The following is a 26543-nucleotide window of genomic DNA, read 5'->3' as shown; positions in this document are numbered from 1 at the left end:
GACAAGGTTTACAAGCATTCACACACACACACGCACGGGTATAAATCTTCAACTAATTATGCTCATTTTGGTGTTCCAGCGGTGGTTAGTACTTTTGGACAACTTTTTTTTTTTTTGTATGATAATCATAAAGTGCACGGTACGAGTAAAACAGGGAGCTTTAAATGAGTGATCAGCTTTTTGTTTAATAACATTTTTTTATTTAAATATATTTAGAAAATACATTTTTACACTTTGTTATATTGCTTTTGTCTTGACAAATTTACAACTTTATTCTTGTAATAGACTTGCGATGATTAATCGACAATTACCAATTATTTTTATTTATTATTATTATTATTATTTCTGTAGTCTAGAAGCAGACTGATTTTCTTTGTGTTTTTTTTTCTATGGGTGTCAAAATGAGTGCGTTCATTTTGAGTTAATGTAAGTTAACGCCACAAAATTTTTTAACGTGTGATTAATGACCGCCCCTTACTTGGAAAGCCTGTACTGGGGGAATACCAGTCGCAATGCAGCAGACACGTCCAAGTCCAAATTTAGCAGTAATAAATTTAATAATAATGCATATGATGAGGTGACTGGGGTCAAGGTGTATTTTTGCAATTGAAAAAATGTGCAGAATTTCACAAGTTACTTGTTTACATGTTGACCCACATACAAAGGAGAAGTGCAAGCGGCACGTGTGTTATTATGCTTCTTTTTTTTTGGGGGGGGGGGGGGTGGGGGGTGTACTCCTCCGGGGTCTCAATTAGCAGTGTTTCACGGCTGTGCCCTAATTTAATTTAGTCGGGTAATTTCAACGTTAAGCAACTTTCAAGGACAAATTAGTCATCATCGGTTTGCTATTTCTTTCCAGAACTCTTTGGAAAGTGCAAAGCTCGCAGCAGATGTTGCTAATTCGGCTCGTAGTTTCCTGGTGATGCGTTCACAGGGGACGGATGTTACAAAACGCTTCAAGATAATTTCATTGAAATTTTGCATTACAATTCTGGTATGAAAAAGCAAGTGAAATACTTTTTGGATGCTTTCTTTTGACTATAATAAGAAGACTTTTAAAGTGTAAATATGGCATTTCCTCAAATAATTGCCTCCGCTCTTATATACCCCATGCCCCATTTAATAGCCCGGGCAGTATTAATACTTTTCTTCTGCCTAATAGTGCCCACGTGTTGCGGTTCACATCCTAACCACAACACACGCAACCAGCCTGTAGAGCAGATGTGGCATCTGTAAAGCTGACGTTTAAAGGTTTTCAAGCACAAGTGACTTTGATTGACATTCGCAACATGGTCAAATGAAATGATTATACCGTCTATTATAGGTGCAGGGATGTGATTTTTACGCTAATTCGCGGAATTCCGCTTTTTTTTACCCCCCCCCCCCCCCCCCCAAAAAAATCAGATTTTTTATTTTTATTTTATTTTATTTTTTATTTTTTATTTTTTATTTTTTTATAGTAGTTAATTGTGTATGCACATGACTCCGACAGATAACATCTTCTGCTATAACAAAGACATTTGTGGTATGCTCTAATATGAGTTACTTTTCATTTGGTCATGATACAATTATTTGTTCATGAAATTTGAACTCTTCAACATTATTTATGTGTTAACTTAGTAATCACATTAGTTAGATATGATGATATTCTCAGTGATAGTTTTTAAAAGCAAAGGCAGTCCAATGTTTTTGAATGTGACTGATTTTGAGTTGACTAAAACTGCCATTTTATATGGGATAGTTCAATATACATTGAAAATTTATGCTGTTGTTTTGTCTATTTCTTTGTCATGTGAGTGCATTGAAAGTACTTAAAAACACGGAAAACCCATGAGCTCTAACCCTAACCCTAACCCTGGACCTAGCTGGGTGCCAGCGGCCCCCAGACCCCCGGCTAAATTTTCAGATAATTTCACTTTGGTCAAAACACATCCCTGTAGGTGGTATGATTTGTTGACGGTATTATTATTAAATTTTTACTATATCATTATATAATTATATTTTCTTAAATGCATATTATGTAATAAACAATAAATATAATAATAGAGTGACAATAAATAAGTATTCATGCTGAATTTTATTTTAATTTCATTTTTTATTTATTAGCCATGTATTCGACAGCATAACAGGCTTCTATTGGGGGTCAGGCTTTTATCTTTCTATGCAGAGGTGCAGTTTGCCATTAGTGAAAGCAGGCAATTGCCAACGTCCAACAGATTTGACACAAACCGCATAAGTGGAAAAAAAATGTGAAACTAATAGAAATAGTTCAAATGAATTTTTGACGTCTATAGCCGTCAATGGCAGTGAATGAGTTAATTAATTAATATTTTATTTATTAATAATAATTAACAATAGTTACATATAAATAATAATAATTTAATATTAATAATTAATGTATTATTATTATTCATTTATAATTAGGTGTTTGTTTTTTGAACCGACCATGTATAATACGGCGTGTGTTTTTTGCTTGTTTTTTTTTGGGGGGGGGGGGATGTTGCTACGCCACTGCTATTAAATATTAGGTTTATTGTGCATTTTAAAAAAAATACTTATTGGGAGTATAATAAACATGGAAGATGAGTATTTATGTAAAATGTCAGTTAACTCTTTGACTGCCAAAAACGTTAAATAACGTTTAGTAAAATCCTAGGGAAGAGTGCCAAAGACGTTAAAAGACGTTTGTTTCAAAACAGAGGTGAAACTAACCATTTTCTATTGTTGATTACTGAAAAACGGAATAAGGTAGAAACAAACTTTTTTTTTCTGATGAAAGATGAGAGTCCAATCTTTCATTTGAACTATATGTGTTTCCATAGTCCAAACACATAATTTTCTGTGGACCTTGAAAGATCAGTCAAAATGCTTAAATCGGCTGGCACCCACGGCATCCCTTTTCTGAAAACGTCTGGCAGTCAAAGAGTTAATGTGCTACTTTGTGTGTTTTTTTTCCATTTAGGGGTTATTTATTCAACAAAATAATATTATTTGATGACTTTGAATGGGTTTATTTATTTGTAAAAATGTATGAAGTAATTTAATTAAGTCTAAATAATAAAATCAATTTAAAAAAATTACAATAAATTATACAAATATAATTACAAGTATTTATGTATAAATTAAATAAGTAATAAATCCTGGCCACTTTATGAGCACAATCTGTGAATAGTGATTATTACACGCACTTCTAAAGTACTCATTATTAATTAGTGTATTTTTATGTTTGTTTGCAACCACACTCAATAGGCAGACAGATGAAAATACAATCGTTGCACGCCATGCTATGCTATACTACACTACACTGAGGAGGATGAAGCAATATATAATGCGCTCGTTTTTCAGAGCTGCATCCAAGCTTTGATTTGACGCAATTAGATTGTAAATCCGTACAACGGCAGACAAACTGACTGCTTTTGATTTACTCGTCATTCCTCCGGAGAGTTTAAATAAAGGTTTGTTTACGCGCTACGCTTGCACTTATATAGTCAAATGCACCACATTGCTTCTCAGTCAGTCACATTAAAGGACGGATACACGAATGCGGACTCAAGGAGGCGCTATGGCTGCAACTCATAATCATCAATCTTCATAAGCATTTTTCTGGAGGGGGGTGGCGGTGGAACTATTTATTCTGAGGGGCCAATATCAGCAGCTCCGTGCCACATCCTTTCATAAATACTCCGAACGTCAACATGGAAATGATTTGAACGGGGATTAGATGTTTGATGACATTTTGCGGTTGCGCGGGGAAACGCCACGGGAGCTCCATGGGAAGTTGAAGGGCGCCTCGTTCGCACCTTCAATCGCAGGTTGTAAAATCTGCAAAGCGCATCAGCGGCCGGGATCGTCGCATAGTGTGGGAAACGTCAGCTGCGTGCTTTTCAGACGTCGTAAAATATATATATTTTTTTGTGTGTGTGTGTTCGGAACGCAGAGCGCATTGCTTTTCGGATCATGTTCAAATTTGGTGAGTTCGGAAATGAGGTTGAGATCTCATCATGAGCCGAAAATGCGCTCGCTGCACTTTTGAGCAAGTTAAACATTTGCAGAGACTCAACAGCATCATTAGATCAAGAAAAATCTGAATTTATATTTCATAAAAAAGTTGTCACTTTTTAAAAAAATAAATAAATGAGAACTTTTTTTTTCTCCATTTTTTGGATATTCAGTAAGTATATTTGTTCATGTCAAACTATTGGGTAATTTTTTTTTACCCATTTTAAATTTATGCAAGTAATTAACTGATTAGAAAAAGAGGAAGACGAGCGTGTGCAGTGGATACATTTTTGGGAAGACGTCCTCATAACGTATAAAAAAATTGCACATAAGTGCTCTTTAAATTTGGCGGGCAAAAAATGCTGATAAAATATATTTTTTTAATTAAGCGATTAGTCATGATTAATCAAAATTCTAAGATGTGATTAATTTGTTTAAAAAAATTATTAAAAAATGATCGTTTGACAGCCCTAATTAAAACATTTTTCGTAAAATAATCAGCCTTTTTTTTTTTTTTCAAATAATACAACTTTGTCAAATTGAATAAAACAAACAGGAAAATTAGGTTTCATTGTCAAATTCAGGGGGGGGGGGGGGGTCGGGGCACATACAAAAAAACTACCAATAGGGAAACCTCCCACTTAGTATTGACTTACTGCACTGACTTAATCTAAATAGTTCGCAACAATATATCAACAATCATATTTAAATAAATATTTTTTTATTCTGTTATTGGCTTTTTACAAGTACAAAGCATACAGCATGTTATAGTTTTATAAAAAGTGGAAAATACTCACGTTACATATGTAACAGATGTAAAAAATAGGTCTTTAACCCTTACTTTCCCCGAAAGTAAGAACATACATTTCGGCTTATGAAAAAATATCCATAAAAACACAGCTTAAGTATATTAAGTTAATAAACCGTACAAAAAAAAAAACGAAGCAACCTTTACAACATAATGTCAACATAATGGACAAAGACACCAATGACAAATGACTCCACGTTTGACACGTGTCAACAATATACACAGTCTTTGTTTGTCTGTTTGGGTCACGTAAGAAAAGAAGATCCACAAGTTGTCATCATGTTGATTGAAAAACAAAATGGCAGAGCATTTGAAATGCCACCCAAAACAAAACAAAAAAAAACACATTTGTCCCCATGCTGCAATCCTCAAATGTGCGTAAGGCAGCCGACTTGATTCCTAGTCACTCTTGGAGCAATTGGCCAGCCTTCTGTGAGAAAACAAAACCCGAGGCCAATGGGTGTGATTTACATGGGAGTGCTTACTTTCACGCCGCGTCTGCAGGTGCGCTCCCTTCAAAAACGCACGTGCTTCCTTTGCCGTGGAATTTTAATTTGACCGACAACGTATGAACAGGAGTTTTGTTTCGTTCTACAGCTGTGAGTGTTAATTGAATCTGCCGTCTTATCTTTCGGGCTGCGAGGGAGAGGCAATGGCGGCAATAAGGAAGAGAAACCCAGATAACGCGTATGGGGGTCAATTGAATTCAGACGCGAGCTTCTTCAAAGGGTGCAAACAACACATGACGGGACAGCTGGACGGAGACTGGTTAAACCTTTCCAAGGTGGATTCGGGTGCCGTTGGTTCTGCCTTACTGCATTGAAAGTCGTCATTACTATTTTTCCATTCCAAAATACAGAACAGAGTCCGACGTTCTTTTTCGGAGAACGTCACCAAAATCTACAACGTGACAATAAATAGTCTCATACGTATTGTTCCGCTTCCCCTTCATTTAGAATGGTGACCGAGCCGTCGCCACTGTTCATTTCAATGTCCTTTGCAGATGCGTTTTCAGGAAGCATCGCTAAGTCCTTGAACACGTCGACGTAATGTCCAAAACCGGGGCCCCAGCTCAAAAGATTGTCCCAGTTGAATGCCCCAGCCGGCGGGCCCAGTTTGTGAGGCAGGGTGTTGTGCTGCTCAGCGGGGGGCAACTGGGCCATGCCAGGACCCCCTTCCGCACGGCGGCTCGAGTACCGCCTCTGCTTCAGCCTCCCGCCGTAGTCCTCATCGTCCGCGTCGGACTCGTTGACTTGCGAGAGCTTGGGGACCCGTGAGCTGTAAGAAACGGGTTTTTCTCGGTCGTACTCCATCTCCGAGCAGGTGAAGGAGTCATGTGAGTCGCTCTCCGAAGAGGACTCTGGGGCGGGGATGCCGTCAGCGGGGTTGCGGACCCGAGAGAGAGGCCGGCGGCAGTCCTCTTCGGAGCTGGAGCGCCCGTGGTCGGCACTGCAGATGCTGGGGTTGCGAGGGCGCGGATTGTTCAGCCGCTCCACTTCCTCGATGGAGAGCCCCACGGGGGGTCCCGTCTCCAAGGGGATCTGCTCAATGGGCTGCTTGAGCCGACTCCCCGGGCGGGACGTGTGGCCGTGCCCGGCCATGGTCTGTGGACTCTTGCTGCGCCTCCCCAGCCGGGTGGCGTAGTTGAACATGGGCGGTGGCTGGCACATGTCATTGTGCAGGTCCAGGGGGCTGCCCTCGCGGCGAGCCAGGTTAAGCTCCCTGGTCGGGGTGTTTCTGTAAAAGGAGGAGGGCTTGGTGAACGGGGCCGGGGAGTGTCTGGAAAGATGGTTCGGTGTGGGGCAAGCCGAGTGGGCGTGGCTGAGCGGGGTTGATCGTAGTGCTTGAGTGTACTGAGGTTGGTAGGAGTAACTGGTGGCACCCAAGGGCAAGGGGGACTGCCTTGCAAAGCCAAGTGGGCTGTGCCTCTGGATAGAGAATTTGGGAGTGTGGCTTCGGAACTGCTTGTAGTGCTGAATGATGTCCGCGTCAGACGGTGCGATGCTGCTGGCGTTGTCAATGTCGTAGTGTTCAATCTCAGCCTCCGGGCCATTGCAAGGGGCGCAGGGAGCGCTTGGGACGGCCTCATTGTTGTGAGGGATGTCAGATTCATCGTAGATCAGATACGGATTTTCCCTTTCGATGATATCCGGTTTGGGATTCCCTTCTGGTTGCTTGCGGACCGTCATGTCATCTCCGTACGGCGGGATGTTGTCTGGGTCATCGAAGGCCACGTTCTCACTGCCCTTCTTCTTTTTCTTCTTCTCCTTGGGTTTCTTCTCCTTGGAATCCTTTGGCACTTTGGTTTTATTGCGGTCCTTGCAGTGGTTGCACAGGATGAGACTGAGTACAACCAAGGCGAGCACCGTGGCACAGCTGCCGACAATAGCGGGGACTGCCCAAATAGGGAGAACCAAGGCGTCCGTCGCAGGGTTTGGACTGCAGACAAAGCCGCCGTTGTTGGCCGTCTTGCAGGTGGTCCCTTGAGGGCACTGGACACCCAGGCAGGCCACCTGGGTCTCACACGTCTTTCCGGTGTAGAACTCGGAGCAAACGCAGGTGAACCCAAAACGGGGATCTGGCACACAGCTTCCGTGGTTCTGACAGGGACCGGAGGCGCAGTCGCCAGGTGGGACGCACTGGTACGTGTACCACTGGTTGATGCACATCAGGCCGTCCCAGCATGGGCTGCTCTCGCATAAGTTCGGACCTCTGCAACCAATCTTGACAGATGGACTGGTCTTTGTTAACGCAACAAGGCCGTGTTCGCCGGTGAATGGCAGGTTCTCGCCATTATATTTCACGTAGGCCAGGCACCCATCAAAACCTGCGAACAAAAAATGGGAGAAGACAAACAACCGTTAGAAGCTAGTAGGAGACGAGACTTTGCTGGATTGAGATCAGTGCTGATTAAGTGATTTGTTGGGGCTGGTGCTTGCTCACTTCCTCTCAAACAAACAGGAACTGGGAGCTTGAATCACAACAAAAGGAATACTGTTTGGACAGCTAATTGGTCGAAAACAAATACATGCTTAACTTGCAGATTTACATAAAGAAAAATGGAAAGTGTTTTATCCAAAACAGAGAGTCCATCGTCTGAGCTGTTGTAGCTTCCAGACAAACATCTGTGTTCGATGAGTGTGTCTGTATGTAATTTAATCTCTGGCTTTGTGTATTGTCAAATAACACTGCCTCAGTGATGTCAACATAACTTTTTTGTATTATTAAATTCATAGCAGTGCACATTCAGGCTCTTTTGTGTTTGATCGTTAAACACCGAAGATGCCCCGCATCGCTTGAGGTCAGAGTCGGTTGACTGTGAGTCTGCATGCTCGGAAATATGCCCTCCTTCAACAAATCAGGATTTCGACCATATTAGTTTGAGGCATTCCATTCATTTTCCGTTCCCCTGAAAAGGGGGGAAATTTACTATGCCGCGTTCCGTCTGTCTGTAAAGTGGAAACGCGTCGTTTCACCTTTTCCAAAGTGTCCTCAACACAACCTCAAGGATGTCTGGTCCGTGATTTGTGAAACACAGGGAAAAAAAAGTCAAAAACACCAAATGTAAAGGCAAAGCACTCCAAGGAGAAGTCAGATTAAATCATGATTTGTTCGTTTTTTTTTCCTCGTCTTTGTGATTGATATTTGATAAAAGTACCATTTGTTCAACTACTGGAAATTCAAAGCAGGTAAATCTCAGCAGCGTCAAACTAAAATAAACTTGTTGGTTGGCCACCAAGTATGATCGGCAATCGGAAAAACAGATGATTAATTCATTTCTTTGCTGCCGAACATGCAAGAACTGGATGTTCTTACGTGTGCTTGTGCAAGGAGGGCATCAAGTTCCACTGGACTACCAATACTCTAAAAATTCACATAATACACACACACAAACACAATAAGGCTAAATTGAAACTGCAGTTCCAAGTGCCCAATTCTGATTTGATAGACCTTATCAATTTTTTCGATACCCCAGATATAGCACTTTTAGACCATATTTAATTGACTGCCCGCTCAATAGCAGCAGTTAACCAAACTCTCTAGGAGCTCACCTGCCGCAGTTTTCTGCTGTGCCGGACCAGGTGGGATCCCTCCAAGGGTAATGGTGAGGACGCCAAGACCTCCAAAGTCCTGGGTGGGCAGCTGGATTACGCGGGAATGGCTGTTGTCCACTTGCATCAAGGTGGTGGAGCCGTTCTTAACCAGCAAGAGGGTGTGCCACAGACCGTCCGACAGCACCACATCCCCCATGGTTCGCTCCACTTTGCCGCCCACGCCCGCGTCCGAGATGTAGTGGACGTTTCCGTTCCTCAGCTGAGGGAGGGTGACAAAGTTTTGGTCATCGTCATTTCATCCACCGCCCTTCAACATCCTGACAGAATTGGCACACTCCACCCATACAGCGCAAAACGTTAACGCATATTTTGACTTGGTCTCTACTCCTCACAAACTCAGTTTGACTGGGTATTAACTTATCAGAGGATTACAAACCATTTCAACTCCTCAAAGTTTTGGTCTGGGTGTCAGTGCCTTATTGAACTCCTCAATGTCTTGCCTTAGTCTAAACTGCTGAAGTCTTGGTCTCGACTTGGTTATAACTCTTTAAAGTCTTGCTTTTAACTTGGCTTCAAAGTCTTGGTTTGGTTTTAACTCATCAAGCCTTAGTCTTGACTTAGCCTTAGCTCATCCAAGTCTTGTTCTTGAATTGGGCATAACTCTTCAAAATCTTGGCCTTGATGTAGTCTTAACAAATGTTAAGTACTGTTTCCATCTTAACCCTTCACAGACTTGGTCATAAATCCTTGAAGTCTAACTCTTTACTCCTCAAAGTCTTGGGTCTCACCTCCACTAAGTGTTCAGGAACCTGTGGTGTTGTTGCACCCCTCAACTCCACAAAGTCTTAGCCTTAACTCCTAAATGTGTTTGCCTTAATTTGGTCTCAACGCCTCAAACTTCTAGAAAACAGTCTTGGTTTTAACATTTCTAAGTCTTGGTCTTTACACCTGAAGTGGAAAAGTGGGTCTTCTACTAGTCTTTTGACTTAATAATCTTCCTGAAAAACACCAGTATAATGTTGAAGATGTTTATTTTCACATATTGCCGACTGGGCCGTCCCTCTTAATAATTGCTTTTGTTCCTTGGCGCTGATAAGTCAAACTCCAGACTTCCTCCCGAGATCATTTTCAATACTTCAGGGGCATTAACTTCCCTTGGAAAACATTTTATTCCAGCGCTGCCGCGTTTCATTATTTTTAAGTCGGATCAATCCAATGCTGTTTAACTGAAGCAGCAGCCTGTTTGCTGCTCCCATGGAAGCGATGCGTGAAAATGGCTAGTGATACATCAACAGTGTTGGACAAGTGGGAGGTAGGAGTCGAGTTTATTTACTCAAATGATGAAATGTCCGCGATCCTACCTTAACAGTGGTGTAGTTGCTGCTCTCTTGCACGTGCAGCAACGTGCCACTCTTGCCACGCGTCCTGAACTTGACCTCCAGACGGCTGGGAACGACGGGGTCGGGGGTCCCGCCCTGCAGCGACCGCCTCAGCAGGATGTCGCGTTTGGGGCCCTGCTTGAGGGCATAGTCCAGGCGACCGGTGCCATCCAGGGACAGCGCCGTGTCGGCCGTGATATCTGCGCAACAGACGGGGTACAAATACAGAGACTCTTCATCATCTTGTTTCATTCTTTAAAGTTCTCTGGTGGCTTTGAATCGTCGCTCGCTCTGCAGCTGCTGCGCACGCTTGTCAGTTATTTTCCTTATTCGACAGCCAGAACCACAAATTGGGCCTTCATTTCCCACTCGTAATTACAGATAGCAAAGCCAAAGTGAAGTTTGCAGGCCAATAAGAGGGTCCCATGTGTCATTGAGATGAATATTAGTACAGTGCACTTGTCTAGAGTGGAACATGAAATGTTGCAATATTCGGAATTTACCTTCAATTTGAATTTGTAAACGTTGAATCCTTAACTTGTCTCAAAGTTTTATCGTCACGGCATCAACGACTTATCAATTAGTTTACATGACATTGTTTCCAGAGGTGGCAAATCCAGGTCCAGAAAGTAACCCTGCCTCAGTTTGGCTTTAGCCCCTTGTGCTAGCTAGCTGCTCCATTGCAAGTAAATGAGCACCCGGGGAGCTCACTAGCTAGGGAGCGAGCTAGCTAGGAAGCTCACTAGCTAGCACCTGGGACAAAAGCCAAACTGTGGCAGGGTTTTTTTTACTTTCTGGACCTGAATTTGCCACCTCTGATTTGTTTCACTTCTCTTTACACTGTTAACGTAATATAAATTTGAGCTCGAACAGAGTAATGACTCCAAGGAAAGAAATATCCTCAATCTATTCCACTCGAATGTACTGGTTGAGGTGAAACCTGCCATCCTTGCCAATGACCGTAAGATCTATACCGACAACACTGCGATAACGCTGTCTACACAGCGATGCCAGGCGGGCTCGCTCCCACCAGCTGCGTCAACACCATCACTCTGTCTTCGCCTTTCGAGGCGCTGAGAGATGCGCAGCTGCGCCACACGTTTTTCTTCCGGGTCTTTTTATGAAGAAGGAAGAGTAAGACAAACAGCTGTCAAACACACTGTTCAGTAAACCTCGTCTTGGTTATCTCGATGTGAATTGCGTGTGAGGAAGATTTGAAATCAGCAGGGTTCTTTTTCAGGCCCCTTGAAATTCGAGCAGCGTTGGTAGTGGTGCCGCCAATACATCAAAATTGTATACCCTACTATACAATTATCCACAAATGCTTGATCGTAGACTATCCCGTCATCTTCTAAATGTTGATCCATCCATGTTCTTTAGTGATTTTCTATTAGAATCACTGCTGAGCTGCAGCCTATCCCAGACCACTTATTGTAGATAGAGCGGTAGAGTGCACCCTGAACTGGTCACCGGACAATTGCAGCCCCAATTTGTTCAAAAAAAAAAAAAAAAGTTAAAACTTCCTGTTCTGGAACAGCAGGCATTTTGATCGCATCGTGTACTCTTGAGAACATGTTTGGGTTGATCATATATCAGACACAGTATTGTTGAACGGTGTTAGATTAGGTCTCTTAATGATTTGATAGGTGACTTGAGCAAGGCCGTTGTCGCTGTGACCTGTCCTGGCTTGGCGTCTTCCTATCTATCTGCACTCTGGCGCACTTATCCAGTTGAAACCGGTTCAGACCATCAGGTCACACATTTTCATATCAGCTGGACTGAGCCCCCCCCTCCCCGTGTCGGTGGGCAGCCAAGACAGTATAAGAGTAGTGACCATTTCGAATAGATCAGACCTTCTTCCGCATTCATCAGAAAAGGCTCCACAGCTGTGTACTCGATCTTTCTGGCATCCAGTAAATAGTTCAATTGAGAATATGCAGTCTTCTTCTGCATCTGAACTTTACAAGCGAAAACCGCCTAGCTCAAGTCGCTTATCAAATTATTAAGAGACCTAATCTAACAACGGACTATTTTTGGATCAACAATGAGTTAGTCACTCCCCACGTGTTTTTTTGTGCTTTAGTGTCCCGAAACAGTCGGTGAAAGTTTAAAGCAATGTCATGAATGATCCCTTCTATCTAGGCCATCATTTAAAACAATTTCTTGCTTTCACATAAAGATATCATCCTTAAAAATTGCATGCATTTTTTATTTTTTGCATTTGATGGCCTAAAATACAGAAGTGTGTTTCCAGTGTGCAATGTCACAGCCGTGTCCCGCCTCCGCTACTACAGCCCAAGCCGGAAAATTGCCAAGCTGACACATAAAAGAGACACTTGAAAAAGTCACCGGCATTGCAATTGTAAGTCGTCACTCTGAATATTTTCATAATTAAAGACACAAAGCTGAGACTGAGGCAGCTGGCGCGACGACCAATACCATGACTCACACGAAGGGGGAATCATTAATAATCTTGAAAGCATAATTAAGTGTGCTCTGAAGACACCTCAAAGGCACAACGACTTACATTTCTCACAGTATTTGCCAGTGAAGCCGTCCACGCACTGGCACTGCTGCCAAGACCAGTGGTCCAAACAGGTGCCCCCATGTCTGCAGGGGCTGGCGGTGCAGGCTGCCTCCAGTCTAGGGCATCTATTAAAAAAAAGAAAAAGAAAAGAAAGGACAATCAGATCTGTCAGTTTGACAGGCCGAACAAAATCTCCAGGAAAAGAGGCAGATGGGCTCTCTGGAAAAGAAGTTCTGGACGATTAACATATTAAAAGATTTGCCATCACTTCAACAAAAAAATGTCCACAACCAAATTCTGGTATCGCTCAGCTTTTAAGAATGTCTGCAAAAGCCGAGCAGATGTCCCACAGCGAGAGGGAAGACAGACAGATGGGAGCGGGACGAGATGGCGAGAAGATGAAATTAGGACTGAAGGGAGTCGGGGAAGCGGGTTTGGGTGGGGAAGGGGGGGGGGGGGTTGCCGACCTGTCAAGGATGCCGTGCGATGCCAGCGCCTGACTGGGCTCCAGCGGGCGGCCGTTGACGGCCAACTCCATGATGCAGCCCACAAAGTCGTGGGTGGCGACCTGACCGCGGCGGTGGAGGACGGACTCCATTGACCTGACGCCCCCCACTGAGAGCCGGTTGGGCTCCACGTCCAGGATCCTGCACACACAAAAGGAATCAAACAATCAAATGTCGGCATGTTGTGCAATAATAAAAAAAAAAAAAAGAACTGACAGAACTGTCCTTCAAAAATTAAGACTAGGGGTGTCAAAATGGGTGTGTTAATTTTGAGTTAATTTAAAGTTCCTTTAACGGCACAAATGTTTTTAACACACTATTAATGAGCGCCCCTCCCTTGGAAAGCCTGTAGTGGGGGAATTCCAGTCGCAAAATTTAGCAGTAACAAATTTAATAATAATGCATATATTTGTGGAGACTGGGGTCAAGCTGTATTTTACATTTTTAAAATGTGAAAGTAAAAGTTACTTCATGTTAAAGATTAGATAGCTATTAATATGAAAAGAAAAATGCAATGCGCTGTCACCACGGCAATGTCTTACAAATGCATTTATGCCATCTAGTGGCAGAAAAATGTCATCACAAGTCAAAATGGCGGTCTTATGCTGCGTTTGAAGTCGGAGTTATCCCACTCGGAGTGTCCCAGTCCTGCCCTTAAAGCGTTTGAGACAAAAATGACCTCAATACAAATCAATATCACACTCGTTTTTTTTTACAGTACAGTACAGCTTTTTAATTTTAACTCAATCTTATGATTTTTTAAAAATGAAATTACTGTATCAACGACTAAAAAATGCAACCATTATTCTAGTTAACATTTTTTTTTCCACTTTTAAATAAATAAATAAGCTGTTAAGAAAATGGATGGATGTTAACAAGAGTACAAAAATGTATTATACATTTTATTTTACATTTAAAACATATCAAATTTGAGATTAATTAGTTAACTATTAAGTCATGCAATTAATAACAATTAAAACTTTTAATCGCCTGACACCCTTAATAAAAACCACTTCTTCCCCATTTGCTTTATTTTGAAAACGAGCGATAATTGAAAAGTCCTCAAAGTCTTGGTCTTCCTCAAAGGAAAAAGTGTGTCTCTACTTGTTAGCATTTCAGAAATATGACATTTGACCCTGATAAACCCCATGTACACTCTATTAAGATCCAATACAAGCTACAAATCAAACATTGATTGTTTTTCTGCATTGAATCACAACTTGTATTACTTGAAAAAAAATGCATGCGTGATTATAATCAAAGTTGCCATCACAAAGAAAGAAAGAAAAAGTCTCTCCAAAAATTTTCAGGGGTTAGGTTTCTTCAGAATGAAAAAAAAAAATGATCTCACTGGAACAAACATATTGTTGAGAAGAAGAAAAAAAGTTTTCTTAATTTTTGAGGACAACTTGGACATGGTCCGACCCCAGTGAAGTCAGCCAAGTCAGCTTCTCCGGTTACCTCACTTGTTCCCAACGTGGCGTTCGGCACGGCGACTATGAGCGGTTGCGAGACAATGGGATGAAGGAAAACTCATCAACACCGCACCAAAAATTACACTGCTAAGTCTTTCCTTCAGTACTCGGCAATTTTCCCACCACCGTTATTGGTAATAAAGGCCAAAAACGTTTTTGGTTAAACGGTGACGACCGGCAGACACGCAACTCCTGACAAAACTTTGGCAAATGCTCGGCTAGCATGCGCTGGTGGGAAATGTGCGTTGAATTATTATTATTTTTTTTTGGGGGGGGGGGGGTGAGTTACTATGCTACACAGCAGAAGAAACATCATAACAGGTGGACGCAAACATTTGGATTCCGCCATAATTACTTGTGGACTTTTCCAGGCCTTAGGAATTGGATGTGTCAAGCCAATTTTAGTGAATACAGCTGAACTGGAGAGAGGATGGAGAAAAGAAAAAAAAAACTGCTTGCACGTGTTTGCGATTTTCTTACCAGTCGGTGTGAACGGCCACGTTGCTCACGGCACAGTAGCCCGGTTCCTGGTTGTCACCGCACAGGTCCACGGTCAACGAGGCGGCCTGCAGGACGACACGGTGAGAGTCACGTGAGCAGGGGGAAGGCGGGCGGGATCGTTCCCATGCAAATCCAATAAACCAAAGTGTCCGCTTTGTGCAGATTTCCAACAGTCTTGGAAGTTGCAAAGGATCCAAATCGCACAATCGGCCCTTGTGTGCAGGCAGCAGTTGTTGCAACGTCAAAAGTACAAACAGGCTGTCGGCGGGTTTCTCACTGGCGATAATTAGGCTCAGGCAGCACTTTCGCCGCATTCCGCATGCAGCTCAGTTGAACTTGAGTTTGGATCGAAGAATATTTATGGAAAGCAACTAATGAAGGTGACAAGCTCACTTGTTTTGGAGACTTTTTGAGGTTGAAACAACTTCGGTACGCAATATTATGTTTCATACAATAATAAGGGGTGCATTGTATACAGTATATATATATATATATATATATATATATATAATATATAAAATAAATTACCAGTGCCATGAAATATACAGTCCTTAACTCTTTGACTGCCAGACGTTTTCAGAAAAGGGATGCCGTGGGTGCCAGCCGATTTTAAGCATTTTGACTGATCTTTCAAGGTCCATAGAAAATTATGTGTTTGGACTATGGAAACACACATACTGCCAAAACAAGATTGGACTCTCATCTTCCATCAGAAAAAAAAAAGTTTGTTTCTACCTTATTCCGTTTTTGAGTAATCAACAATAGAAAATGGTTAGTTTCACCTGTTTTGAAAAAAAAAAACGTCTTTTAATGTCTTTGGCACTCCTCCATAGGATTTTACGAAACGTTATTTAACGTTTTTGGCAGTCAAAGAGTTAATGTAATGGCATTTCAAATATGGGAATAATTAGTTAGATTAGTCCGTTTATGGAAAAAAAAACTGAGTTACGTAGCACTGTTAGTTTAAACGCCGATATTCCCAACTCTGGTTCCACGCGGCTGCCGACAATAAAAAAAAAAAAAAAAAAGCAACGTCAAAGTTTTTTTTTTTTAAACAATTAAATGCCATTGACACTTTCTTTAAAATAATTGTTTTAAGTTCTAGAAAAATATAATTGTACATTATTTAGTTTGAGAATCTTTTGCTTATTGGGGAATTCACTGCTAGCTAATTGTGCTCCTCTTCGCACACCCCAAAAATGTTTGGCATTTTATTCCCTTGCTGTGTACAACGTGAATTTAACTGTGTCCTTAAAACAAAGGCACGTAGCAAACTCTGAATTTTTGGCATACCCTTTTACACCCATTAAACAAAATTATACACAAAGAAACATATTCAAACTTAGTCAAACCGCATAATAATCCTTCTGTGGCTTTGTAATTTAGTCTCAAAGTTTCACCATATTCGGTGATTTCTTGTTAGAAAGTCAGATCCAAAGTACATCATCCTCTTATTTCTCTCTCTCATACACACACACACACTCGTTCAACTTACAAAGAAACCATTTGATTGGCCAACATGCATGTATTTGCTGAGTGTATTTATGACGATTTATTCTGAAACCAGCTATTGAGGAGTTTACAGTTGCGTTAAGTGATTACCCAGCAAATGTGTGTAGGAGGGTGTCGTTAAAAGGCTCGATATTACAATAAACCTTTCTTCGTCTGTCAAACAGATCTGGTCACGGCTCTGTGCTACAGTGAGAAAATGACTCGATGATTACTAAAAAGTGAGCTCCCAAAACGATGTGAAAGTTCCGAAAAATCCTAAAATGGAGGCGACGGCGCCGTACACCCTGCTGAATCTTGAGTAAACACGGGCCACCCGGACCCGGGATGTCGGAAACACAAATCATCCGCAGCCCCGACGCGTTTCTCGCCTCGCCACACATGAGGCTCACATACAACAACATGACCCTTTTGAAGCACCATAAAAAACGCCCGAACCGCATGAACATTTTACGAAGCTCGAGCAATCAAAGGCCGTAAAGCCTTCGAAAGGCTGCGCACTATCCCGAGCCTTGCTGCGGTCTGGAAGATTTGTTTTTTTCTCTTTCCGCAAAGCCTTTGAAAGATCGTCCACGGCGCTTTTGTGTGCGGCCGAGGGAACATGAGGAGAGCACCAACGCGGCCCATTGTTTTTGGAAGAACCCGCGGAACCGATCTCCGCTGCGGCGGACCTGCAGTACGTGCTGCTTCTTATTGTTTGAACCTGGCTCTAATGGTTCGACCAATCGAGAGTTCAGTGAGGATTTGTTGGTCCTAATCAACCACACCGAGAGCTAATTTGTCAAACTTTTTGGAAGATACTTGCTCACTAAGGGATTTGTTGTTGCTACTGATTTTTGGACCATTTTACTGGTCTTCATTCAGTAATTTTGGACCTGTTTGTTTTAATGTTTCTCCAAATATTTGTATGGTTGCAATAGAGATCTTGACGTTGAAAGGATCTCTATCGCACTTTCAGTTTTGACTAAGAGAAATAAGAAGTAAATCAAACGTGTGATTTGTGGAATTTGAATGGTGGCGCATATTTGAGTCTGTGAGTGGCGAGTTAGGATGTAGAGCGGTACGTTAGCTTCTCGTGCTAATCTCCGACTGGCTCGCTGCCATACGCTTGTCACTTGTGATCTGACGACTGACAGGCCACCTCACCGATTCTTTCCGTCCACCTCCACGATTCCTAAATGACTTTACAAGCTATCACACTGCTCTATCGACAAACCAACAAATGAACGGTTCCAACAGGTCCACCTTGTGAAATTCCCAATGCTCTGTGGGAGAGATTTGCAGTCCTATTTTATAAAAGCTTTGACATGGCTTGGACGGATTCCCCTCCCACTTTCCTTGCCGCTGCTTGTCTGGCAGGGTGAAGTCTCTCATTCAAGAGACACAATTTCAATCTTTTAGTCCGTTTTAGATCCTTGTATGGTAAATCACAAACGAGCAATAGAATTGTAATTACAAACCGTGGATTCTGTAAGCCGAGCTACTCGTGGTCTGGGAGCACTGCAATTATCTGATGGTGCAAACAAGCTGGCTGCTGTTTAGCCAGGAAACCTCAGGACATAAACTGTGTTCTATTCTGCGTCCCTCTTCCTTTTACGCAATTAAGCCGTTGTTTTAAACCTCAAACACGTCCCGTAAAAAGCGGCCAGTCTTACCATCCCGGCCCGTCTGGCGATGACTGTGTGGAATTGCCCATCGGACACTTTTATCATGGTCATCAGTTTGTATGTTCCGCTTCCCAAGTTGAAGGAGAAGCGCATCCGTCCCTCGAAGACCTCCAGGGCCAGGAACTCTGCCTTGTCTCCGGTCTGGTTATCGTGGTTGTACATGAGCAAGGCGTTGTTCTTCAGGGTGGCAAACTTCATGTAAATGTAGTTGTTGTTTGGGTCCAATGATGGGAACTCCATATAGGAGAGCTCCTCGAAGCCGTAGCTGTTCAATTCGCAGTGTTTGCCGAAGACCCCTGAGGTCAAAAACAGAACAAACAAGAAAATGATGGATGGCTTGAAGTCGTGTGGACTAAACAGAATCCTGTATTTGAGCTATGAAAAATGTTATGAATGGAATGGGGGTGTCACTACATTTGCAAATTGCCTCCAGTGTTACTCACCAAATGGACAATGACAGTAATATCCATCCACCCGGTTCTGACAGGAGCCGCCATTAAAACATGGGTTACACTCACAGTGATTGACGATGGAATCGCATGTTTTGCCTGGGTTCACAAGACAACACACATTAACACGGATGGAGTGATGGAAAATACCGGAAAACAACACATTCCCCGCGGACCGAGTTGCACAAAGCTTGCATTGCCTGATTCGGAGTCAAACAAATAATCTTGCATTTCTTAAAAGCCTCTTTATATACAGTATGTGACAGAAAAGTGAAATTCTACCCGCTGAAGTATATTTTTTTTCCCCCCCTTTAAAATCACCATTTTAGGTCCAATTTGGTCCAAAGCATCTTGGAATATTCATAGGAGGAAAAGTCTACATAATTGGCAGACTCTTCTCACTAAACATATTGTAAGGCCCGATGAGAGCTCAAATGACTCTTGGACAAAAGCGAATTTGCTGCAGTGTTGAAAGACAAACATCTAAAATGAACACGAGTTGCTGAAATGAAACGGGCCGGGAAAGCGTAATGAACATCAAAATACGAGGAATGTGACATTGATGGGACTCAGACACGTGACATTTATAATCACGGTAATGGACAAGGCACATGCAGGAACGGCGCAAGGCACACGGCGGACGATAAAGTGTTGCGAGTACGCTTGCGGCGATAAATCCTGACCAAAACGTGTTTCACGGAGAGCGACCCGGCTGCCAAAAACCAGCCCGAGAAAACAGGAAGGCAAAAGTTCATGGCGCGGGCATGTAAACTACTGTAAGTCAATAGGTGCATTTCCTCAGGAGGGTCGTTTGTCTTGATGAAACCTAAAGACGTGCTCATTTTTTATTGTCATAATAAAAATGGACAGTAATGACTTGAACGGGGGGAAATTGCCTTGCTTTGAAAATGTCTTTCAGATGTTTTCAGACTGGACAATGAACCCCTATCAAAATGAGTGTCCTAAGTAACTCCAATTAAAATCAACTCCACTTTTTAGCCAAGCTAACAAGTCTGAGTGGTCATTAATTTCCCAACATAAAGGCCTGATTGGATCTCGTATAAAGCTGCCAATTTGTCAAGCGCCCGGATTCTGTGATTAGTAGATCATACAGTTGGCTAATTGCAACTGTGTGTGGTCAGCGCCGTGTAGGCACATGATGCAATGTGATACAGACTCAAAGCCTACACTCTGGAGCAGGGTCAGCTTCACAGCATCCATTTTATTAAAGCAAACATGGCTGCCTGATATCCAGTCGATACCCCTCCTACCCCCCAACCAGCAATCTGAAAGTGTTTCTGGCAACTGCCTGCAACACCTCAGACTCAAAAGCAAATATTGTTTTTGGAGTGAGAGATGTCAGCTGGTAAAATATTGTATGAGAGCGTATCCTGTGTCCCGGCTGTCCTTGTATCAGTCTCAGTGATGGAGTGGTCGGATATAAAATGTTACTGCTGTGTGTGGGTGTAGTACCTGCGAATCCAGATTTGCAGAGGCAGTTGAAGCCGCCGGGGAAGTTCTGGCATAGTGCCCCATTCTTGCAGGGATTGGACTGGCATTCGTTGATGTCCCTCTCACACGCCATGCCAGTGAAACCTTCAGGACAGGTGCAGGAGAAACCCCCCACAAGATTGTGGCAGGTGCCGCCATTGTGACAAGGCGAAGGTTGGCACTCGTCGACGTCGGTCTCGCAGACGGCTCCAGTGTATCCCGGCCTGCAGCTGCAAGCGTAAGGCTGCAGGGGGTGGTTGGATACGAGGATCACCGGGACACTTTCAACTGTTTTCATATCAGGCCCAACAGTGAGACGCCTCTTGCAGCTGCCCCCGTTCTGGCACGGGTTACGTGTGCACGGGTCATGGTCCACTGCATCTATTAGCACGCCACTCTGTCTATTCAGAATGTCTTTAATACTTTGGAAGAATGTGGCCACACCACTGGGGTTCACATATTGTCCATGTCCTCGTTTGATAGCTGCCATCACGAAAGTCTGGTTGTTGAGCTCAAACACGCCATAAAGCAGGACCCCGGTGCCTAGTCCCGCCAGCTGAGAGTTGGCAATGCGTAAAAAGCTGAGGTAGTGGTCAGTGAGAAAGTTTCTGACTCCGTTAGACTGGAGACGGATTAGAATGCTGTTATCTACTGTGGCATTTGTGAAGCCCATGAAAAGGACCCGGGCTGTGTTGCTGACTGGACCGTGGACACCATCACTGCTTCGGATGGTTAATTCAAAGTTTCCATCTGTCGACCGTGCTTTTGAGTTTAGGTTGCATGTTCCAGTAGGAATATTAAACAGCGCGGAGGAAGGTGGAATGAGGGAGCAGTGGAACCTGTCTTGAATGTCAGGGTCTTGGGGTTTCACATCTCCCAAAGAACCTCCAGGAAATATGTTTCCGAAGTAGTGAACAAAGATTTCCATTGACCTCGGCTCTGAAGGGTTGTCATTTTGATCATTTATTTTGACGTGTATGGTTCCTGTGGAGGACATTTGAGGTACACCAGAGTCCTTGATCACGATGGAGAGATAAAAATCACTAATCTGTTCTCTGTCAATCTCACGACTTGTGGTTAGCATTCCAGTTGGACTTAGATTGAAATAGCTGTTGGCAGAGCCAGAGCTGAGAAGACTGTATATGTAAGGTCCTTGATTGGGTGGTAAGTCTGGGTCGGAAGCTGTTAACGCAGTGACCGCAGTGCCAGATTTCTGGTTCTCCATTGCTTCAGCGTACGTGCTTGTCAGACTTGGACCATTATCATTGATATCTTCCAGGTTCACAATCAGCGTGGCGCTTCCAGTAGAAGGAGGTGTGCCAGTATCCACAGCGAGAATGGTGAGATTATACGCAGGCGTTGTTTCTCTGTCTAGTGCAGCTGCAACAGACACTTGGCCAGTTTTGGGGTTAATCGTGAAAACCTTTTTATCAAACTCTGGTGCAATGGAATAGGAAAATCGGCTCCAGCTAGGGACAGAGTCCGAGTCCTCTGCACCCACAAAAGTAACCAGACCACCAGGTGAGAGACCTTCACTAACTTGCACATCATACAACTCTTGAGAGAAGACAGGAGGATCATTGGCATCCAGTATTGTGATGTTCACAAAAACCTCGTCAATATCTGCACCGCGGATCGCCCCAGCGTTTTTGGCCAACACTCGAAGTGAAATCTTTTCCTCTTTCTCGCGGTCCAGCACACCTGTGACATAAATCTGTCCAGTTCTCTTGTTGATGCCAAAGCCTTTCCTCCTGCTTTTCCCAAAAATGAGGTAGTAGACTACTCCGTCGTCACCTTGGTCACGATCACTTGCAAAAACTTCCCCAACTACTGTGCCTTTTGGAGCAGCTTCAGAGATTTCAAAGTAGTACTCTTTGGAGACAAACCGGGGTACGTATTCATTGGCTCCCTTTAGCTGAATGTTGACATTGGCGAAGCTGCAGCGCTCCTCGTCTGGGACGTTGAATGCCTTCACAGTCAAATGGTAGACCTGTTTAGCCTCATAATCTAAGAAGCCCTGCGTGGTGATGGTGCCCGTGTTGGGATCAATTACAAAGAGGTCACTGTCTGACGATTGTATGACAAAGGCCATGACTGCGTTGGCTCCTGAATCCAGGTCGATGGCATTTATTTTCACCACTGTGGTGCCACTTGGAACATTCTCCTGTACAATAGGGTAGTACTCGTCTGGATCAAACACCGGAGGGTTGTCATTCACATCCGTTACGTGAATTATGACTGTGACATAGCTGGATTTTGCAATCCAACCGCCATCTGTGGCTGAAACTCTCAGCTCGAGTTGTTGGTTTTCTTCAAAATCCAGAGGCTGCGCTAGGGACAACACACCTGTTTTACTATTAAGTGCGAATAATCCTTTATTATTGCCTGATGTGATATTATACTTGATAAGGCCATTCATTTCTTTATCTTTGTCTCTGGCTGACAGAGTTCTTATTGCTGTTCCCACAACAAGGCTTTCTGGCACTGTAGCTGAGATTTGGCTTTGCGAGAACTCAGGTGTGTGGTGGTTTTCTTCCGTGACGGCGATTCGTAGTGCCGTTTGTGCGGACAAAGGCGGATTTCCTCTGTCGCTGGCTGTAACGTCCATGAGGAAAAGCTTATTTATGTCAGATGTGAGGGGTGACGCAACAGTGACCCAGCCGTTCATTTTATCTAATTTGAATTTACTAGAGCTGTTTCCTCCTGTAATCAAGTACTGAATTTCAGAGTTGAGGCCAAAGTCTTTCTTGTCATGAGCTACGATTCTTATTAGTCTCGTACCAACTTTGACGCTCTTTGTAACAGGAGTAAAGTAGCTTGGTGAATCAAACTTGGGAGGATTATCGTTACTGTCAACGATATTCACGATGACTGTCGTCTCACTCATCAAAGGTTCGAGACCACGATCTGAGGCCGTGACGATGAAACTGTGGCGATTGATGTTCAAACTGCTGGCGCCCGTGGAATTCAGATATCTCAACTGTTGCTTCACAAATATCTCTCCAGAGCTGGCGTTAATTCGGAAATACTCAGACTGGGACCGAATAAAATAAAATATTTTGCCATTAAAACCCTCATCGGGATCAGTGGCTGACACCTGCGTCACCAGGGAGCCCACGTCAGTCAGTTCAGGGTAGTCAAGGTAATACGATGGACGACTAAATCTGGGGGCGTTGTCGTTGATATCTGTTATGAATATGGTGACATCTGTGCTAACTGTCCATCCAGAGTCGTGGGCGGAAACCTTGACAATGTAATGGTCTGTGTCCTCCCTGTTGAGTGGCCTACTAATTGTTATGTCCCCTGTGTTTGGATTAATGCTAAATGGAAGGCTGGTGTCTGCAATAGAATAGCGACTGATAGCGTTAGCTCCAGCGTCCTCATCTGTGGTGGTGACTCTCGTTACCGTGTACCCTACGGGCGCATTCTCAGCCACAGTGGCGCGAAAGATCTTGGAAAAGCGAGGAGCGTTATCATTTACATCCAGCACACTGATTTTTACTTTCACTGCAGAGTTTTTGGGCGGCAACCCCCGGTCCGTGGCTTTGACTTTCAATAGGTACTGGGCCACCTTCTCGCGGTCAAGCGGCCTAGTGGTTCGTATCTCACCGGTGGCTCGACTGATGCTGAAGCTGTTCTCCTTGTTGCCCTCAATGATGGCATATTCTAGCTGCCCGTTAGGTCCGTTATCCAGATCGACGGCAGAGACCACTAGCACCCGCTGAGGTGACAAGTTCTCCAGTATCTCCGCTTGGAAGGGGTCCTTGTCAAACGCCGGGTGATTGTCATTCACATCCAGCACAGTAATGTCCACTCTTTCATACGTCGAATACGGTGGAAAGCCTTGATCTCTGGCCTCAATCCAGAGAACGTATTTCTGAATGTGTTCATAATCCAGCGGATGCCTGATGATTAAGTCGCCGGAAAGCTGGTCAATGTGAAAAGCGTTGTCCAGGTTACCACTAGCGATGTAGTATGACAAAGGCCCGCCCCTTCTGGACGACCCCGTCACGGTTGTGACGAGGTGATTGGTCGGTTGACTCTCGGGGAAGGTGAAGGCACGCTCCTTCAACTTGATGACTGGGAAGTTGCCTCCGTTGACGAAGCGTACCGTCACTGTGGTCGTGTCGGTTTTAGGGTTAGCTCCGCCGTCTTTGACCCGAACCGTGAGTGTCACCTCCGATGTCCCCGTCAGCTTCTCGTTGGCGGTGATGGCACCTCGGACGGGGTCGATCTTGAATTTGTCTGAGTTGCGTCCCATCAGGGAGTAGTGCAACTGGCCGTTGGATCCAGAGTCTTCGTCGGTGACAGTAACAGCAAAGACCAAGGACCCTGGACACACAGATGGCAAGTCCTCATTACAAGTTAGGAAACATTCAATTGAATTTTGCTCATTTATTAGATATTGTGGTTAGTAGGAATTGGTTCAGACTGGAGTCTCAGAGTCTGTCCTCTAAGGATTAATTCTTTAAACATGATAAGTTTCAAGTTGCCCTTCATCCATTCATATTCTACTGCTTATCTTGTTCAGGGAGTTGGAGCCCATCCCACTAAATGATGATGTCATATAATTTAAAAAATACACAGCTACATACGAATACATATTACTCTGCCGTACCTTAGCTTTTAGCCAATGAAGTTTTTCCTCAGAAACGTTTTTTTTCACAAAATCCTATGACCTTCATGGGCACATATGCTAATTTAATTTAATTGGCATTGGGATAATAAGGGGAAAACTTGACTCAAAAGTAAAAGACAGACTGGTTTTAAATGTTTACCTGCCGCCGTGGAGGCGGGGATGTGGGTGACGTAAGGGTGGTGGTGGAAGCGCGGCGGGTTGTCATTGATGTCAGCCACCGTCACGGACACGGTGGCCGAGCTGGACAGGCCCTGCGGCTGCCCTCCATCTGTCGCCACCACGAGCAGCTGGTAATTGGCTCGCTCCTCTCGGTCCAGCAGGGAGCTGGTGATAATCTGTCCGGTAGCCGGGTTGATGGAGAACTGTCCGTGGCCTCCAGTTAAACTGTAGCTGTTTGGATGAGGGGAGACGTTTGAGGGGGAATTTACATTGGGCACAAACTGAGGAACACGATAAGAGCATTAATAAAAGTGTGTGTAAATCCCATAATTTAGCACTTCTCTACTTATCACACCCTTTCAGACACATACCGTTCAAAATGAACAATTTTCAAATTAACAGCATCTGACTTCCATTGAGCGCTTTTGTTGTTTTTATTTACAAACTTATTTTCAATGGCCTATCCAAACATTGTCGCATCAATATTGATGTTTGGTTAGTTTGAAGTACATACATTAATGAAGCCATGAATAATTCGTTAAAATACATAAATAAATTAAAACAGCGAAATGAATTATTAATGATTTTAATTGATTAAATAAGCACATTAAACTACTTAATTTGCATATCTGCATAAATTCTGAATTTATTAATGAATTGATAAAAATAAAAATCGTTAAAACAATGACATTAAAATGCACCTACTAAATAAACAAACAAATAAATAAATAGTAAAAACAAGTAAATTAAAACATAGTTAAATAAAATACAAGTTGAATTATATCTAACCCTAACCTAATTTTTTAAATAATTTTTTGGTGTGAATTTATTTCAAATTTTAAATGTAGAGGTGAATTAGCTCCCTTATATTCATGAGACTGTAAATGTACAATAAACAGTAAATTCGATGTGTTGAATCTGCCCGACACCCTAATTGTGTGCGGATGCAAAAGTGTGTATGTCAAGAGTGAGTGAGATGATCATTTTTCTCCCAGTGTGGTCTTTAGCAAATGGTAGAATCATATGCAGATTCATCTTCTTTTTATAAAAATTCAGCCGTCTCAAACCCAGACACAAATATAAGCCGGCACATGAATGTACATGACGTCACGTACTTTGAAATGTTTCTTGAGAAAGCAACCCCCCACCCCTCTGTCCAAAAACACTACAGGAAAGTATAAAAGCAAGACGGAAGCTCAAAGGATGTTTAAAAGTCCCAAACCTTTACTCCATCTTAATGGACTGTGAGAATCCCAACTAATAACTGACGGTAACCAGCTCTGGTCTCCATTAAAGGCCGCTGGAACCCCCCCGATGGGTACACCTCGTACTGTCATAGACAATTAACATCCTCATTACAATGTTTTGGGAAACAGGAG

At 43.2% G+C, this 26543-nt stretch overlaps 1 protein-coding gene and 1 long non-coding RNA gene across 3 annotated transcripts in view; one reads left to right on the top strand and one right to left on the bottom strand.

Annotated features, from left to right (window-relative positions):
* Positions 1-26543, top strand: part of LOC144059133 (uncharacterized) — a 119137-nt gene that overhangs the window by 91414 nt on the left and 1180 nt on the right. The window lies entirely within an intron of this gene.
* The window catches only part of fat4 (FAT atypical cadherin 4), a 108486-nt gene continuing 86646 nt past the window's right edge, over positions 4704-26543 (bottom strand). The window contains exons 8-17 of one of the 2 annotated variants that reach the window (XM_077578028.1): positions 25145-25395; positions 20349-24698; positions 18870-18974; positions 18415-18722; positions 15230-15315; positions 13236-13415; positions 12769-12893; positions 10224-10441; positions 8860-9121; positions 4704-7634 (exon numbers count right to left, since the gene is read on the bottom strand). In XM_077578028.1, coding sequence (XP_077434154.1) covers positions 5731-7634; positions 8860-9121; positions 10224-10441; positions 12769-12893; positions 13236-13415; positions 15230-15315; positions 18415-18722; positions 18870-18974; positions 20349-24698; positions 25145-25395 — 7789 coding nt within the window. In that variant the 3' untranslated portion in view covers positions 4704-5730. The remainder of the gene's footprint in view (positions 7635-8859; positions 9122-10223; positions 10442-12768; positions 12894-13235; positions 13416-15229; positions 15316-18414; positions 18723-18869; positions 18975-20348; positions 24699-25144; positions 25396-26543) is intronic. The other variant, XM_077578029.1, reaches the window with a different exon arrangement.

The sequence above is a fragment of the Vanacampus margaritifer genome, chromosome 10 (genome assembly GCF_051991255.1).
Source record: "Vanacampus margaritifer isolate UIUO_Vmar chromosome 10, RoL_Vmar_1.0, whole genome shotgun sequence".
NCBI classification, from domain to species: domain Eukaryota; kingdom Metazoa; phylum Chordata; class Actinopteri; order Syngnathiformes; family Syngnathidae; genus Vanacampus; species Vanacampus margaritifer.
The sequence above is the reverse complement of the archived record's forward strand: the minus strand, read 5'-3'. Positions and strand labels throughout refer to the sequence as shown.